We start from the raw sequence: 17,274 nt of genomic DNA on the forward strand, positions 1-17,274 counted from the left end.
GCTTAATTATATTTTTTTTAACTGACATTAGTCTTATCATTAGTCAAGTTTTCAATTTGACTGTATTTTCTTTCTAAATAAAATTAACAAAAAATTAAATCGATTCGGAATAACGATTTCGAGTAGGTATATAAACGAGTCGATTAAAATGATTCGAAATCGTGACGATAACATCTATTGTGTGATCACATGATATCAATATTGCGTATTCGTAAAATATAAGGATAAAATGGACAACACTCAATTTTTTTTCAACTGGCGGTTTTACCCGATATAATTGAAGAATATAATCTCAATAGCGCCATAGTTTTTTTTATAACTGCTTGTATCCCACAGCATTGTCAGTAAAAGTATCAGACATGGAGAGGGGGGAAGGTCATTAGGAAGATTGTAGTAAGTGTTGTAGTAATGTAGACTGATTACTCCATAGGTAGCAATCTAGGTACAAGGCAAGTTGACCTCCACGCGGTTCCCTCTAGAAACCATCGTGACAAATTCCTGGTGAATTGGCTACGATGTGCTTACTGACCTGACTTCATGTTCATCTTATCATACTCCACTGGTGCCCCGCCAGCGTATACTGTACGCAGGCGGGTGCACGATTCTATTATCATACATTAAAAAAAAATGTATTTATAAAAAAGTATTAATAGGCTTAATAGAAAATTTGGGACACACACACAAACACGTGTGTATATATGTTTATATTATCTCATATCATCTCAATTTGATAGTAATGACTATCTTTAGTTTTATTGGAGTAAGATAAAAACTTTTTAGTTTAACATTATACTTGATATGTAAAGTACCCGTGTATTCTATTAAAGTATATAATATAATAATATAATAAATTTAGATATATAAATATAACAGTATACTTTAAAAAGTACTGTAATTACATACGTATATAGTAGAGTTTCCTTTGCTACCTTATATTTCAATGAAGACGTTATTAGATTTCAATTAATAACACGAATTTATCATTTTTAATAATAAAAATACAACTATTATATAATTACAGTGTATTAAATTAATATGTTGTTTATTTATATGCTGCTTGTTAAAATGGCAATAGGTGTGGTGTTTTAAGTGTAAAAAAAATTGATAAAATCGTTATCATAGTAATCGTTTACAAAAATGTCAAGATAGTGATTTATATAATTATTTTTAGTGTTCATAATAATTTAAGTGTTTGCCATAGATCGTGCAATTATGGTCCCGCAAAATGTGTCTATGGATATTGTGAATACTGCACTATTGTGATGTTCAAATGAATTCCAAATATGAATTTGAATGTATTGAAAATTATTAATCCGGTTAGTTTTCATTTTACTTTTTAAACACCCACCAAAAGGGGTTACAGTATTTTTGCCATGACTAACTCTAAGATTTTTTTTATCTTTATTGATTTTTTTTTATTTTTCATATTTAATACACTATTTATATTGTTAACTGGGTCTAGTTACACGGCTAGTCGAAACTTCGAGAGAGGGAAATATCTTTATTTGCCACAAAATTATTCATGTTATAAATTAGTGTTAGTTGGTAGTTTATATTCACATATTTCAACTTAAATATGTAAGGTTACAACAATCTTTTAACTCTTTTAAAACACGCAAGTTCTTGCTCTTTCTTCAGTTCAGTTCAGATTTCCAAATGAGCGAAATGAGATCAAAAAAAACAACTGTGAATATTTAAGTGCTTAAATTTAAGGTTGAATGCTTTCTATTGTGGTGCAATTCGCTATAGTTACTGGAATTTTTATTTATTTACTAGCTGTACTTGCGACTTCGTCCGCATGGAATTTAACAAAAAAAGTTAATTAGAGAATTTTCTAAAATAAAAGTAGCCTAAATTACTCCTTATTACATTAGCTAAATAAAGTCCCGTCATAATCGGTTGAAGTATTTCAGAGATTAGTCGGAACAAACAGACAGACAGACAAAAATTGTAAAAAATGTTATTTTTGTGTATGTACCATATTTATATTCATATGCACGTAGTAAAAAACGGTTATATCAATATTACAAACAGACACACCAATTTTAATTATATGTATAGATGTATATAGATTTACATTTACATATTTACTACAATAAATATATACAATATCATAGTTGTTTATTAACTCATTGTTGTACCAGATCTGTGTCGGAAACATAAATTATAGAGTAATGAGGCAGAAAAGGCGCTCTTATCGCAAAGCAATCTCTTACGGCAAACATATGTGTAATTATTTTGGTTTATTCCACTATCGTAGTACAAATAAAACTACTACCTAACGTGCTCTGGCTTCCTGTAAAATTTTTGATATACATAGTTAAAAAAATTCTAGAACAAATCAGTCACACACATATACTCTACTTTGTTGCCTATATGATATCTATATATGGTATTTCCCTAAAATATGGTCGAGCGCAGTGTTGGCTGGCTCATCCGTCATACTCGTGAACGAGTGCTGCTAAAGAGAGCAGAGCAGACCAGTCCCTACAGGACTGGTCTGCTCTTATCACTACGACTGATTTAATCTTATTGTGTTTTTATATTTGAGCCTAAATGAATTAGTGCTGGTTGGTAGTTTGTATTCACACGTTTCGACTTGTAAAATGTGAACATACAAGGATTGTTTAAAAGAGCAACATACAAGTTTTCTTGCTTATTCTTCTTGTGATGGGACAGCTTTCCGAATAAGCGGTAGATTTAAAAAAAAATTTGTCTATTCAAAAGTGCTTAAATTAAGTTTATTTGAATAAAAGATTTTCTAATCTATTCTATTCTAAATTTCTTTTATCCTAGTCTAAATTCTAAACTCTGATTACCGAGTATAGACACAAAATATTGTAACACAGATTTTCCTAGTACGGGTTCCGTTCCAATCGCTTATATTATAAAGTTCACAAGTTGCTTACTGTTAAGAAAATTGTGAAAACTAATAAAATATAATGAAATAAATAAAAAAATATTATTATTATTATTGCCTTATCTCTCTCTCTTATCTCTCTTTATCCTATTAATTGGGGTCGACGCAGTATGTCCAGTAATTAATACTTGTATTAAAAAGCAGCTATTGCTAGCAATAAACTTATTAGTCCACATTCTAACAATCCCCATCCCCCTGAACTACTATGAAATACTAGTACTTCCTGTGGAAATATATGCATATATAATGTTTCAGATCCCTGAACACCATCAGAGCACAGCGTCAGGGTTCAGCGATGGTGACCACGCCACAGATGAAAATAATGACGACGAAGATAGAGCCAAGTAAGTAGCAATTTCATTCTCTCGGTAGTCTAGCGGTTTAGGACACAAGCGATGCTAAACGGCTTTGATAAAGAAACGTTTTTTTCATTAATATTTGAGGTTTCAAGAGACTATACCTAATAAACCCCACTACTTATACTTAGACTATACCTAATAACCTTACTACTTAATAAACCCCACGCTATATTCTCAAGAGACTATAGCGTGGGGTTTATTAAGAAGTAAGGTTATTAGATATAGTCTAAGTATAAGTAGTGGGGTTTATTCTCAACCATTCCCACGCTATATTCTCAAGAGACTATAGCGTGGGGTTTATTAAGAAGGGTGTATTAAGGTTTCTTTAGAGTCGTCCACCCGCACGTGATACTTCTGGTGTTAAGGCGTCTATAGGCTACGGTTACCGTTTACCATCAGAATAGAATAGAATAGAATAGAAAATAATTTATTCAAATAATAAATAATAATAAATTTATTTAAGCACTTTTGAATAGTCAACATTTTTTTAAATCTACCGCTTATTCGGAAAGCTGTCTCATCACAAGAAGAATAAGCAAGAAACTTGTGTGTTGCTCTTTTAAACAATCCTTGTAAGTTCACATTTTACAAGTCGAAACGTGTGAATACAAACTACCAACCAGCACTAATTTATTTAACACAATAAGATTAAATCAATCGTAGTGATAAGAGCAGACCAGTCCCTACAAGCAGCACTCGTTCACGAGTATGACGGATGAGCCAGCCATCTCTGCGCTGGCTCATCCGTCATACGGGATGGGCCTTATCCTTGTTTGCCACCATCGTAGTTTTAAAAACCCGGCTTTAATTGTTGCTGTTAATAAACAATATTCTAGTACGTCAAAACTCTATGAAAATGCGTTACAACGTTCCCAGCATACTCTGAAATATTACGCGTTTTATTTTTCAAAATTGTCTAAAATAATCTCGGGAAAATAACCACAAATGTAGACGAAGCATTGTCGCCTAACTGCTAATATCAAGTCAAATTGCCATATCCGGAAATCTTCTCATATTAACAGTTTACCAAAGGAAAGGAAGTGCTCGTATCTCGGCGATTGTCCAAGGGTCCGCCGGGACGTGGGTTGCATGTGGGGCTACCAATTGTCGTCATTTCATCGGGACGTCCCAATTTTAGAACCTGATGTTGTGGCGTGACTTATTTATATATATACATATATAAATAGAAACAAAAATACGTTTGTGTGATACACATAAAATATACAACAAAAATATTTTTAATTACAATTTCAATCATTATGGTAACAAATAGGTAATAATTTCTTAAATGTAGAAAATTACCTTTGGAGTTTTATTTACATAATATTAAGTAGTATAAAAAAATGTGTCGCCCAAGTAGTCGCTCAGTGATCATAATTAATTTAAATTAAAAATTTCAACATTATGAAAGTTCTATTGTCAAAAATAATTTCTCAATATGAACACAGACTATGACAATAAACAAAAGAGTATATTAGAATGTGTGTCAAATACATTTTTATGCATAATCTAAACAAATATTAGCAGTCTGCACTCCCTCTCTCTACAAACTATAAAACTCTATATAATTTAAAAGGACGGAAGACCTTCCACGCAGTTCTTTTAGAAAGTGGTACAAAGTTTCTGCTTCACGTATTATTACTAATGTAAGCCGTGCTTCGGTTGTAGGATGCATTAGGTTAGTATTCACTACCATTACAGGATAAGAGGCATGACATCCTTGTCCTTAAGAATAGCAATGAATGAATAAGTAAAAATCGAGTTCAACATGAAACAAACAAAATATTTTACAGTATATAGTTATTAAATCCCGAAAATTCCATAATAAGAGTTGGCCAACCTAGCTATATATACATCTCAAGGCATTAATAAGGAAGTGCGTCCGTGCGTTGACCTGCTGCATTGCGAAATCAAATGTAGAAATTGCACAACGCAATCTTGACCTGATAAAACTCGGTTACAGTTTAGAACGGGTCCAGATTGTTAACTGCAATTTTATATATCTTCACACTAGTTCCTTTATGGAGTAGCCAGAAAGAATCGTGTTTTATTAATATCTGTCACATTTTTATATTCCTAAGTCATAATTTATCCGACTCCTAATTAATAGTGTTTTAATTTATTATAATTTTACGAAGATGCATATCATTTGGAATGCAACTATATTTAGTAAAATGTGGGTATGTTATGTTTTTTAAGCATGTATGTCTATATGCTGAACTCCTTTGACAACCCCATTTAGAATAACTGTCAGTAATGTATTGTTGAAGACAGTTTATATACTATATATATTATACATTTATCAAATTAGGTGTAATTTACAGAAGTCAATTTCATTACTTACTGGATTTATACTATTTTGTTTAATTCCGCTGCAATTAGCATGCGTGGGACTACAAATATTCAGTGCAGCAACCTGACCACAGCTACTGGAAGCGTTACCTTCTCCATCGGTGATCAAATTCCGACTGTTAGAGAGTCTACAACCATATTGCGACACGTGTTTCACCTCTGAACGAGGCATCATCACACATTCCACCCGCCAGAAGCTAAAATACCATCCTGATCATCTGGATGAATGGCGGTCCTCCACAGTGCAGTTTTATAGAAACTTTTTACCACGCACAACCACATTGTGTAATCGCCTTCCAGCAATGGTATTTCCGAACCAATACGATATTCCTTATTAAAAGGACGACAACGTACTTGCAATTCCCCTGGTGTTGCAAGTGCTCATAGGCGGCGGTAATCATTTACCATCAGGTGAGCCGCATGCTCGTTTGTCCCATGTGTTATAAAAAAAATTAATGGAGATCGGATATAGCTTGGAAGGTTATAACTAAAATAATATAAATCCATTTACTAACTAATTTAATAATGTAAGTCTCTCTAAATTCATAATGTTAATTTCTTACCACACCGATATTGTGCATAATGTTTAACTGGGTCTGCGTAGAGTGTGATACGTAGATAATGTTCCTGTGATTTTCGTTACACAATAGAGTCGCGAGAGGAAATTGCTAAATCACATTTGATAGGCGCTCAATTTGACTGAGATTAATGCACCGACTTGTTGTTAGGGACCGTTATATATATATTGTCGCTACTAGAATGTCATTCCATCGCTATACTTAGTTGAATTTGAAAATCTTTAGCTTGATTTTATCACAAGCTCGATAAGGGATGTATGTAGAGATATGTTTTATGAGAAATAAACACAATATTGTTTAATTGAAGACGCACATAAATGGGAATGTTTGTATTTCACGAGAACTGAACCTGCGACCATAGCAAACACAGTCCTGGCATGCATGCAGGCATATTAATCCGACAAATCAGCTAATTGGTCCATTGTAATCTAAATATATATAACTCAAAGGTGACTGACATAGTGATCTATCAACGCACAGCCCAAACCACTGGACGGATCGGACTGAAATTTGGCATGCAGGTAGATGTTATGACGTAGGAATCCGCAAAGAAAAGCTTTTGATTAATTCTACTCCCAAGGAGATAAAATAGGTGATGAAAGTTTGTATGAAAGTACTGTAAAGCCGCAAAAACTATACCTCTTAACGCGAGCGAAGCCGCGGGCAAAAGCTAGTAAATACATATAAATATAATAGATACATATATTAGACTAGCTATGCCAGCGGTTTCACCTGTATGAAATTAATAACCTATGTGTTATTCTAATGTAGGCTACTGTAAAGTTTCATCAAATTTCGTTTAGTAGTTTTTGCGTGAAAGAGTAACAAACATCCATCGATACAGTACAAACGTTTGCGGTTATAATATTAATAAGATTTACATTACATAATTAAAATAAATTTAACAGAATCAGCGTAATTGAGGAACAAACTCCTCTGAACCGTTAACATATTACAAAAGCATTTTTGCTTACGTTGCATCCTAGTTTTGAAACACGCTACTGAAGGCAGAAGGCAGTATAAATCAAGTTATATATTACATATGCGTGCACAATACATATAGGTGTGCATGTGTTGGGGAGTATTACGGAATCCTCAGTTAATTTATGTATTAAACCTTCAATGCACAAATACATAAATAAAAGATTCAGATGGCGTACTTAACATCTTTAGGCATTATCTCCCGGTCAACCATCAACATTGGAGCAAAGAAAAATTCATGTGGGCAGTGCATTGTCATAATTAAATATTAATAATTTCTTTTATATAGTTAACTTTGGTGATTGAAATAAAATTAAGTACTTAACTCTGAACTGAAACTAACTTGCTTCCGTATATTGTAAAAAGATCTATTACAATGAAAATAAAAGAATAACAGTGGCACAAATATTCAAAAACATATGGCTATATAAATATAAAAACAAAGAGGTTCAGTATTCAACAATATGCGTGAATTCTGGACATACTAATATATATATATATATATATATATATAAACACCTCTTTGGGCACTTTGTTGATCACGCCACAACCTAAACACTTGCCGATTCCACCTTTTGCACTGATTAACTTGACTCCTATCGCGTATATCTCAGGCGGTATGGCAACGTCGCATTCTATTTTGCGATGTGGCCATATATATTCGTCGATAGTACGATATACTCGACACATTTTTTACTAATAATTCGTGCATGACTGGCTCCGAACGGCTAAATTTTTGGTATACACAAAGACTTTTTGGCTCTGAATATATTTCAAAAATCAATTAATTATGTTGATCACTTTATATACTCGTCCTTACTGCGATACTTATTTTCATCCGAATATATATAGATACCGTAACGGTCTATCAATTATGAATTTATTAATTTACTAATGTAGATATTTTATATTCGCAATGCTCCATACATAGTAACTCCACCGTTGCAGGGGGGAGCACCGTACACCGCACCCCGCGCACACAAACAAATTAGATATTTTTTGAATACACAAAGACTTTTTGGCTCTGTATATATATTTCAAAAATCAATTAATTGTGTTGATCACTTTATATACTGGTCCTTACTGCGATACTTATTTTAATCCGAATATATATAGATACCGTAACGGTCTATCAATTATGAATTTATTAATTTACTAATCTAGGTATTTTATATTCGCAATGCTCCATACATGCAAGCTCCAGCAACGGTGGAGGCAGGGGGGAGCACCGTACACAGCACCCCGTGCACACAAACAAATTAGAATAAATTAAATTCATAAGATTATTTATGTATTTCGACTGCCTCGGTGGTCACACCGCTTTACATCCGATGGTCGCGGGTTCGATTTCTCGCACGGTGCAAACATATGTACTCATCGGTCATCGATTGATTTCATCGGTCTGGGTGTTTTATATGTATATTATATATGTATTTACAAGATAAAAATATCTATTTATATCAGTTCAGTATCAGTCTGTGTTAATTGTCCAGCGCTATTTATTATATTTTTATAAACGGTTATCTTTTTCCATCGCACCGCTCGCTATCGACAGTGAATTCATAGAAATGTCACTCTAAAAACAAAAATAGTTTTGTATTTCAAATACTAAATGCAAAATAGGTATTTTCAAAATACTTTTTCAAAATAATGTACCTTTTGAATTTTTGTCCAAACCTCAGATATTTTATTTATTTTACATAGGTATATCAATCATTACATAGTGTAGTATAAAACAAAGTCGATGTCGCATCTAACAGTACATAAATAAAGAAAGAAGACTTTTTGGCTCTGATACCGTAACGGTCTATCAATTATGAATTTATTATACCTAATCTAGATATTTTATATTCGCAATGCTACATACATTGTAATATCCGCCTCCATTCATTGTAACGGTGGAGGGACTAAATAGTTGAATAAAACTGAATAAGCAGTTGCTCCACTCTATAGGTATGCGTCGTCGTCGTATGCTGTTCATTTTTTCACTCGTTTTGGCGCCAAGAGAGGGTCACATAGTCGTGGTCAAGTTAAGAACTTATAATTTAATTTTGATGACAATAGATACAAGTAAAAAGTAGGTATTATATTAATGTACGTAAGTACTGTACTTAAAAATATTTATTCTTTATTGTACATTTGAAAAACTTAACACTTAAGGACTTGTACATATACACGTACATACTGCCATTTTCTCTTAAAGACATCCAGAGAAGCACTATTTATCAAATACGCGGGGTGCACCGACCTTTGACCTTATAACAGCTGATTCGCGCGTAACGAATTACATTGCTACTTACATTACTATTTTATAGTGGATATTTCACTATAAAATATTATTATTTCTTTAGATTATGACATAATAGCATAGTTTACATGATTTTAAGGGAAACATACGTTAAAAAAATTCCCGTAAAATGTAAAAGATAAAAAATGGTTATTGTTGGTTATCCTTGAGAGATAGACATATACCATCACGGACTTTTTTGTTGACCTTATTTTGATACATCTCAAAGCACTAGACAATACGCATTTTCATTAAACAGTATTGTATTTTTTTTATTTATTTAACTTTAATGCACAAAAAAATTTGTACATGTGGCGGACTTAATATCTTGCCGCGTTATTTACCAGGCAACCATGAGTGGTGCAGCGAAAGATTATTGGCGGTGCACTAATATAAATAAGAAATGTCAAAAAAAGATATATAAATACAAAGCAAAATATACATTTCTATAAAAAAATAACAATATACATACATAAATATAGAACCCATAAATGTATAAATAAATACATAATGACCCGATAATCAAATTATAAGTACAGTCTCAAATTGAAAGTAAGAAAAACAGAAAATATAGAGAGAATTATAGGGATATAACAAAAAGATGTTAAAAAAGGAGAAGGACAGTAAAAAAGTTACAAATTTAAATAATATTCCCGCAATTTCTGTTTAAATGAATTTATTACATTATTATATATATTAGGCATACGACTAGCCTTATGACTGTTACTTTTTTTTAATCTATACATCTATACATGTAAATAAAATTGGAGTGTCTGTTTGTAATATTGAAATAACCGTTTTTACTACTTGCATATGAATATAAATCCGGTACATACACCAAAATAACATATTTTACAAGTTTTGTCTGTCTGTCTGTCTGTTTGTTCCGGCTAATCTCTGAAATAGCTGGACCGATTTTGACGGGACTTTTTTTGGCAAGTAGCTGATGTAATAAGGAGTAACTTACGCTACTGTTATTTTAGAAAAATAAAATAAAATTTCACGCGGACGAAGTCGCTGGGGCCAGCTAGTCTATAGATATACCGAGATTTAATATTTAAGTTGCTATTATGTTGTTGACAAAATTTTACTGTAATGTTACTATTACGTTATCCTACACAATTTGTATTATTTTGGATGAATAAATAAATAAATAAATAATAATCTATACATCTATACATATAAATAAAATTGGAGTGTCTGTTTGTAATATTGAAATAACCGTTTTTTACTACATGCATATGAATATATATAAGGTACATATACCAAAATAACAATTTTTATAATTTTAGTCTGTCTGTCTGTCGGTCTGTTTGTTCCGGCTAATCTCTGAAATGGCTGGACCGATTTTGACGGTACTTCTTTTTGGCAGGTAGCTGATTTATAAGGAGTAACTTAGGTTACTTTTATTTTAGAAAAATAAAGTTTAATTCCACGCGGACGAAGTCGCGGGAACAGCTTGTTTTTAATAAAAACATCTTTTTTGTGGTACTTGAGAATGTTGAAGCCTGTTGTTTGTAATATTGAAATAACCGTTTTTTACTACTTGCATATGAATATAAATACGGTACATAATACACCAAAATAACATATTTTACAATTTTTGTCCGTCTGTCTGTTTGTTCCGGCTAATCTCTGAAATGGCTGGACCGATTTTGACGGGACTTTTTTTGGCAGGTAGCTGATGTAATAAGGCTACTACCTAGTAACTTAGGCTACTTTTATTTTAGAAAAATAAAGTTAAAAACCACGTGGACGAAGTCGCGGGAACAGCTACTGTATAATATATTAGAGATACCTACGTGTTTTTTTATTGATGACTAGCTGTACACGGGATTTCGTCCGTGTGGAATTTAACTTTATTTTTCTAAAATATAAGAAGTTAAATTCCACGCGGTACAGCTAGTTGTCGGTAGTCTAGCGATTTAGCTAGCACACTGCTTTGATTCCTGCTTGGTGGTCGAGGGTTCGATTCCTCGCACGCTGCAAACATTTGTATTCGTGAGTAGGATTGTTTGTAACGGTCTGGGTGTTTTCTATGTATAGATAATATATATGTATTTACGAAAAAAATCTTTGTATTTATATCAGTTGTCTAGTACCCATAACATAATCTTCAGCTAGCTTAACTTGGGTCTAGATGAAGCTGTGTGAATTGTCCTGAGATTACTATTATTACTATAATAAATCTTTTCAAATCAGCCGATGTTTATTTTTGCCATAATACGTGCTGTTACCATGTGATAATATTACGTACGTACTTATTAAACTATTAACTTATTATTAAATTATTAACTATTTATACTGTTTTAAATGGGATGCGTTCATTATTTATATTTCCTTTGAATTAAAGACAAATGTATATATATATATATACATTTATATAAACTTGCACACTTAGTTGATCTAGCCACGATCCGTAGATATTGCTGATTCCACTGTCTCTCTCTTTCTATCACTATCTTTGTATTCTAATATGCGATGTTGCCGTTCCGGCATGGTCTCGGCCGGAACGAATAGTGAAAATATTGTGTGGAAGACATCAATTACTTTCAGTACATGTATAGCTTTTCTCTTTTCCTAATTATTATTATTATTAAGTTTAAAGTGGTTGAATTTTACGTAAGGGGTATTTATACATTATTTCTAATTTACCATTTATTTTAAGTTTTTTAAACTCTATTCATCGAGACCTATCTAATGAGTCCAAACACGATATTTCTGCTGTATGTAAGTTTTCGAAGAGTATGTTCATCATCTGATAATACTGGTGCCAGCATGAAGTCAAGGTTAACAGATAACTAATTACTTTTATTTCGTCAAAATCTTTAGATTACGTATAATAAATTCATAATATCGCTACCTATTCAAATCAAAACAAGTATTAGGTACTTCATGTACTAGTATATAAATTCATCAACACACAAGTAAATGATTTGTAAATATTTTCAGAGCCAAAAAATCTTTGTGCATTTAAAAAAATTGCCGATACGGATTCACTATTGCAGGAAATTGTTGAAAAAATATATATCGCGTATAGGTATCTACTACTATCGACGAATACATTTGGCAACAACGCGCAACATATGCGATGTTGCCGTTCCGGCCGAGACCATGCCGGAACGGCAACATCGCATATTAGAATACAAAGATAGTAATAGAAAGAGAGAGACAGTGGAATCAGCAATATCTACGGATCGTGGCTAGATCAACTAAGTGTGCAAGTTTATATAAATGTATATATATATATATATACATTTGTCTTTAATTCAAAGGAAATATAAATAATGAACGCATCCCATTTAAAACAGTATAAATAGTTAATAATTTAATAATAAGTTAATAGTTTAATAAGTACGTACGTAATATTATCACATGGTAACAGCACGTATTATGGCAAAAATAAACATCGGCTGATTTGAAAAGATTTATTATAGTAATAATAGTAATCTCAGGACAATTCACACAGCTTCATCTAGACCCAAGTTAAGCTAGCTGAAGATTATGTTATGGGTACTAGACAACTGATATAAATACAAAGATTTTTTTCGTAAATACATATATATTATCTATACATAGAAAACACCCAGACCGTTACAAACAATCCTACTCACGAATACAAATGTTTGCAGCGTGCGAGGAATCGAACCCTCGACCACCAAGCAGGAATCAAAGCAGTGTGCTAGCTAAATCGCTAGACTACCGACAACTAGCTGTACCGCGTGGAATTTAACTTCTTATATTTTAGAAAAATAAAGTTAAATTCCACACGGACGAAATCCCGTGTACAGCTAGTCATCAATAAAAAAACACGTAGGTATCTCTAATATATTATACAGTAGCTGTTCCCGCGACTTCGTCCACGTGGTTTTTAACTTTATTCTTCTAAAATAAAAGTAGCCTAAGTTACTAGGTAGTAGCCTTATTACATCAGCTACCTGCCAAAAAAAGTCCCGTCAAAATCGGTCCAGCCATTTCAGAGATTAGCCGGAACAAACAGACAGACGGACAAAAATTGTAAAATATGTTATTTTGGTGTATTATGTACCGTATTTATATTCATATGCAAGTAGTAAAAAACGGTTATTTCAATATTACAAACAACAGGCTTCAACATTCTCAAGTACCACAAAAAAGATGTTTTTATTAAAAACAAGCTGTTCCCGCGACTTCGTCCGCGTGGAATTAAACTTTATTTTTCTAAAATAAAAGTAACCTAAGTTACTCCTTATAAATCAGCTACCTGCCAATAAAAGTCCCGTCAAAATCAGTCCAGCCATTTCAGAGATTAGCCGGAACAAACAGACCGACAGACAGACAGACTAAAATTATAAAAATTGTTATTTTGGTATATGTACCTTATATATATTCATATGCATGTAGTAAAAAACGGTTATTTCAATATTACAAACAGACACTCCAATTTTATTTATATGTATAGATGTATAGATTATTATTTATTTATTTATTTATTCATCCAAAATAATACAAATTGTGTAGGATAACGTAATAGTAACATTACAGTAAAATTTTGTCAACAACATAATAGCAACTTAAATATTAAATCTCGGTATATCTATAGACTAGCTGGCCCCAGCGACTTCGTCCGCGTGAAATTTTATTTTATTTTTCTAAAATAACAGTAGCGTAAGTTACTCCTTATTACATCAGCTACTTGCCAAAAAAAGTCCCGTCAAAATCGGTCCAGCTATTTCAGAGATTAGCCGGAACAAACAGACAGACAGACAGACAAAACTTGTAAAATATGTTATTTTGGTGTATGTACCGGATTTATATTCATATGCAAGTAGTAAAAACGGTTATTTCAATATTACAAACAGACACTCCAATTTTATTTACATGTATAGATGTATAGATTAAAAAAAAAGTAACAGTCATAAGGCTAGTCGTATGCCTAATATATATAATAATGTAATAAATTCATTTAAACAGAAATTGCGGCAACATTATTTAAATTTGTAACTTTTTTACTGTCCTTCTCCATTTTTCACATCTTTCTGTTATATCCCTATAGTTCTCTCTATATTTTCTGTTTTTCTTACTTTCAATTTGAGACTGTACTTATAATTTGATTATCAGATCATTATGTATTTATTAGATATTAACTATTATATTATGCATAAAAAATATTTGTAATAATAAAGAAAATACATTTAAAATGTTTTACTTGTTGTGTTAGTTATTTATAAGATCTTACTATAATTGTTAGCTGCTTTACAATTTAGAAAGTACAATAGGTAATGTAAATTAAAATTAATTGAATACTTAACAACGTTTTGTTCGATTAAATTCATTTAATTATTAAAATAGTTAATTTAAAATTAGAATAAAGACAAAAAAAAAAATAACAAAAAAAAATCGGTGGCGGGAATCGAACCTTGAGCGTCCGTTTGGTAAGTTGATTTGAAATTCAAAGGCTTATTTCTTCGAAATTACTGGTCATTTTGAAATAATACTTAGGGTTCGCATACCCTTATCGGATACTACTACTACACGGAGTTTCGTCAAAATAAAATATCTAGGTTAGGTATAATAAATTCATAATTAATAGACCGTTACGGTATCTGTATATATTCGGATCAAAACAAGTACTATGAAATAAGAACGAGTATATAAATTGATTAACACAAGTAATTGATTTTTGAAATATATTCAGAGCCAAAAAGTCTTGTTTCTTTATTTATGTACTTGTTAGATGCGACAGCGACTTTGTTTTATACTATACTATGTAATGATTGATATACCTAAAATAAATAAAATATCTGAGGTTTGGACAAAAACTCAAAGGGTAATTTATTTTGAAAAAGTATTTTAAAAATACTTATTTTGCTTTTAGTGTTATAGTACTTTAACTGTTATGTTTTAAGTAACAATGTTTAATTATAATTAATACTACTGCACCAACACTCCGATCGTGCAAAAAAATTTGCTGTTTCATTATTTTTTAGTTCAATTAGTGGTCTACCTAAGTCCTGGGCTAAGGGGGGAGAGTCATGACGCCCCCATGACTCCCATGACCTCCATGACGCTCCCCCCTGGATCCGCCGTTGCGTCTTCTCTTTATTCGCTCAGTAACTTTGTTACAAAAGAAAAGATTCCCGTCCAAAAAATAATAAGTATTGAGGTTTGATCTGGAGTCACGTTACTCCAGACTGATTTCTATAAATATTTAGATTGGATAGACTATTATTCTTGAAATACTAGCTAGACATTATTAAGTTACTGTAGCCATAATGTAGTAGCCCAAACGTGCCAATGAGGAAGCCCTTGGCAAATGCTGCACCCTGATTGGCCCGTTTGAATTGGATCAAGAACTGCTCGTATGCCAAAAAGGTGGATTTGTATAAAATCGTGTATAAATCGCTTAATTATTATTATTACTCGTCGTGACAGTTGTGGCTCAAAACGGATCAACATTTATATATGGTCAGCTGGCATTAGATCAACAAAAGGCCTCCGGATCAACAAGTGAAAAAGGATCAACAAAAAACTACCTATACGGCACGTCTGAGCCACAAAGTGCCCAAGGGGATATTTATATATATATATATATATATATAAATCAAAGGTGACTGACATAGTGATCTATCAACTCACAGCCAAAACCACTGGACGGATTGGGTTGAAATTTGGCATGCAGGTAAATGTTATGACTTAGGTATCCGCTAAGAAAGGGTTTTAATTAATTCTACCCCCAAGGGGATAAAATAGGGGATGAAAGTTCGTATAAAACTTTGTCAATTTTAAACCGATCGGGCTGAGTCTTTGCATGCATAAAACTACAATGACATAGGCATTCCCTAAGAAAGGATTTTGATAAATTCCACCCCTAAGGGGATAAATTAACGCGAGCGCAACCGCGGGCAAAAGATAGTTCATATTATAAATGCTTAAGTATGCGGTCGATCTCCTGTCCAATTTACGTCGTCGTTCGAACCCCTTTTTTTTTTTTTTTTCTTGGGGAAATCCGTCATGGAGGCCCGCCCGCTCCAGGGGTAACGAGCGGGTACTGCCGGACTCCTACCGGCTAAAACCCCCTTGGGGTATACCTCTACTGCTTGTTGCCGGAGCTCCGGGTGTGCGCGAGCATTCTTCCGCAGCTCCGACGGCGGGAACCCATCTCAGTAGACGGGTCACTACTCTTCTTCAGAAGAAGTAGCGCGGGTACACGCACGCAGTCGTTCGAACCCCTAGCGGTGCCCTCAGAGCAAAGTCGTATCCGTCAGGCCGGAGTTGGATTTACGCCGCTCCATAAGTCCTTCCTTTGGTTTGGAGTGCCATCTGCTCCCGCTTTCGTCGGGTGAAGCTGTAAAGGCTTGCGGATAACCAATCGTTTTTAAATTAAATTTAACGTATCATTCGGGATGAAAATGAGAGAATTGATTAATTTTAAACTTTCGTGTTTAATATACATTATTTAAATTATTAACCGGGTCTTAACACGAATAATTTTATGGCAAATAAAGGTATTTACCTCTCTCGACGTTTCGACTAGGTTGCACTAGCCGAGGTCACGAGCTGACTGGAGTAACAGCGATGTCAATGTAGATAGGTGAAAGCAGTTTTTTCTTCATCTACCGTCACTAGATTGTTTAACGAAAGATCGCGACACACAGCACTCACGGTATCCGTACACTTATTGACTATTGATGCTACTGAACTTTGCTTGAATTTATTTATGACTGGATTCCACGCAGATGATAATTTTAAGCCATCCTCTTTGTTGACATCGCTGTTACTCCAGTCAGCTCGTGACCACGGCTAGTGCAACCTAGT

General features: G+C 33.1%; 1 protein-coding gene across 1 annotated transcript in view; it reads left to right on the plus strand.

The window, feature by feature from the left end:
• Nucleotides 1–17,274, plus strand: part of LOC131854877 (myogenesis-regulating glycosidase) — a 54,252-nt gene that overhangs the window by 19,304 nt on the left and 17,674 nt on the right. The window contains exon 3 of the mRNA XM_059206058.1: nucleotides 3,176–3,264. Within this exon, the coding sequence (XP_059062041.1) occupies nucleotides 3,176–3,264 (89 nt within the window). The remainder of the gene's footprint in view (nucleotides 1–3,175; nucleotides 3,265–17,274) is intronic.

Source organism: Achroia grisella, unplaced genomic scaffold (genome assembly GCF_030625045.1).
Source record: "Achroia grisella isolate CSIRO2021 unplaced genomic scaffold, CSIRO_AGI_Agris_v1 utg1248, whole genome shotgun sequence".
Classification (NCBI taxonomy): Eukaryota; Metazoa; Arthropoda; class Insecta; order Lepidoptera; family Pyralidae; genus Achroia; species Achroia grisella.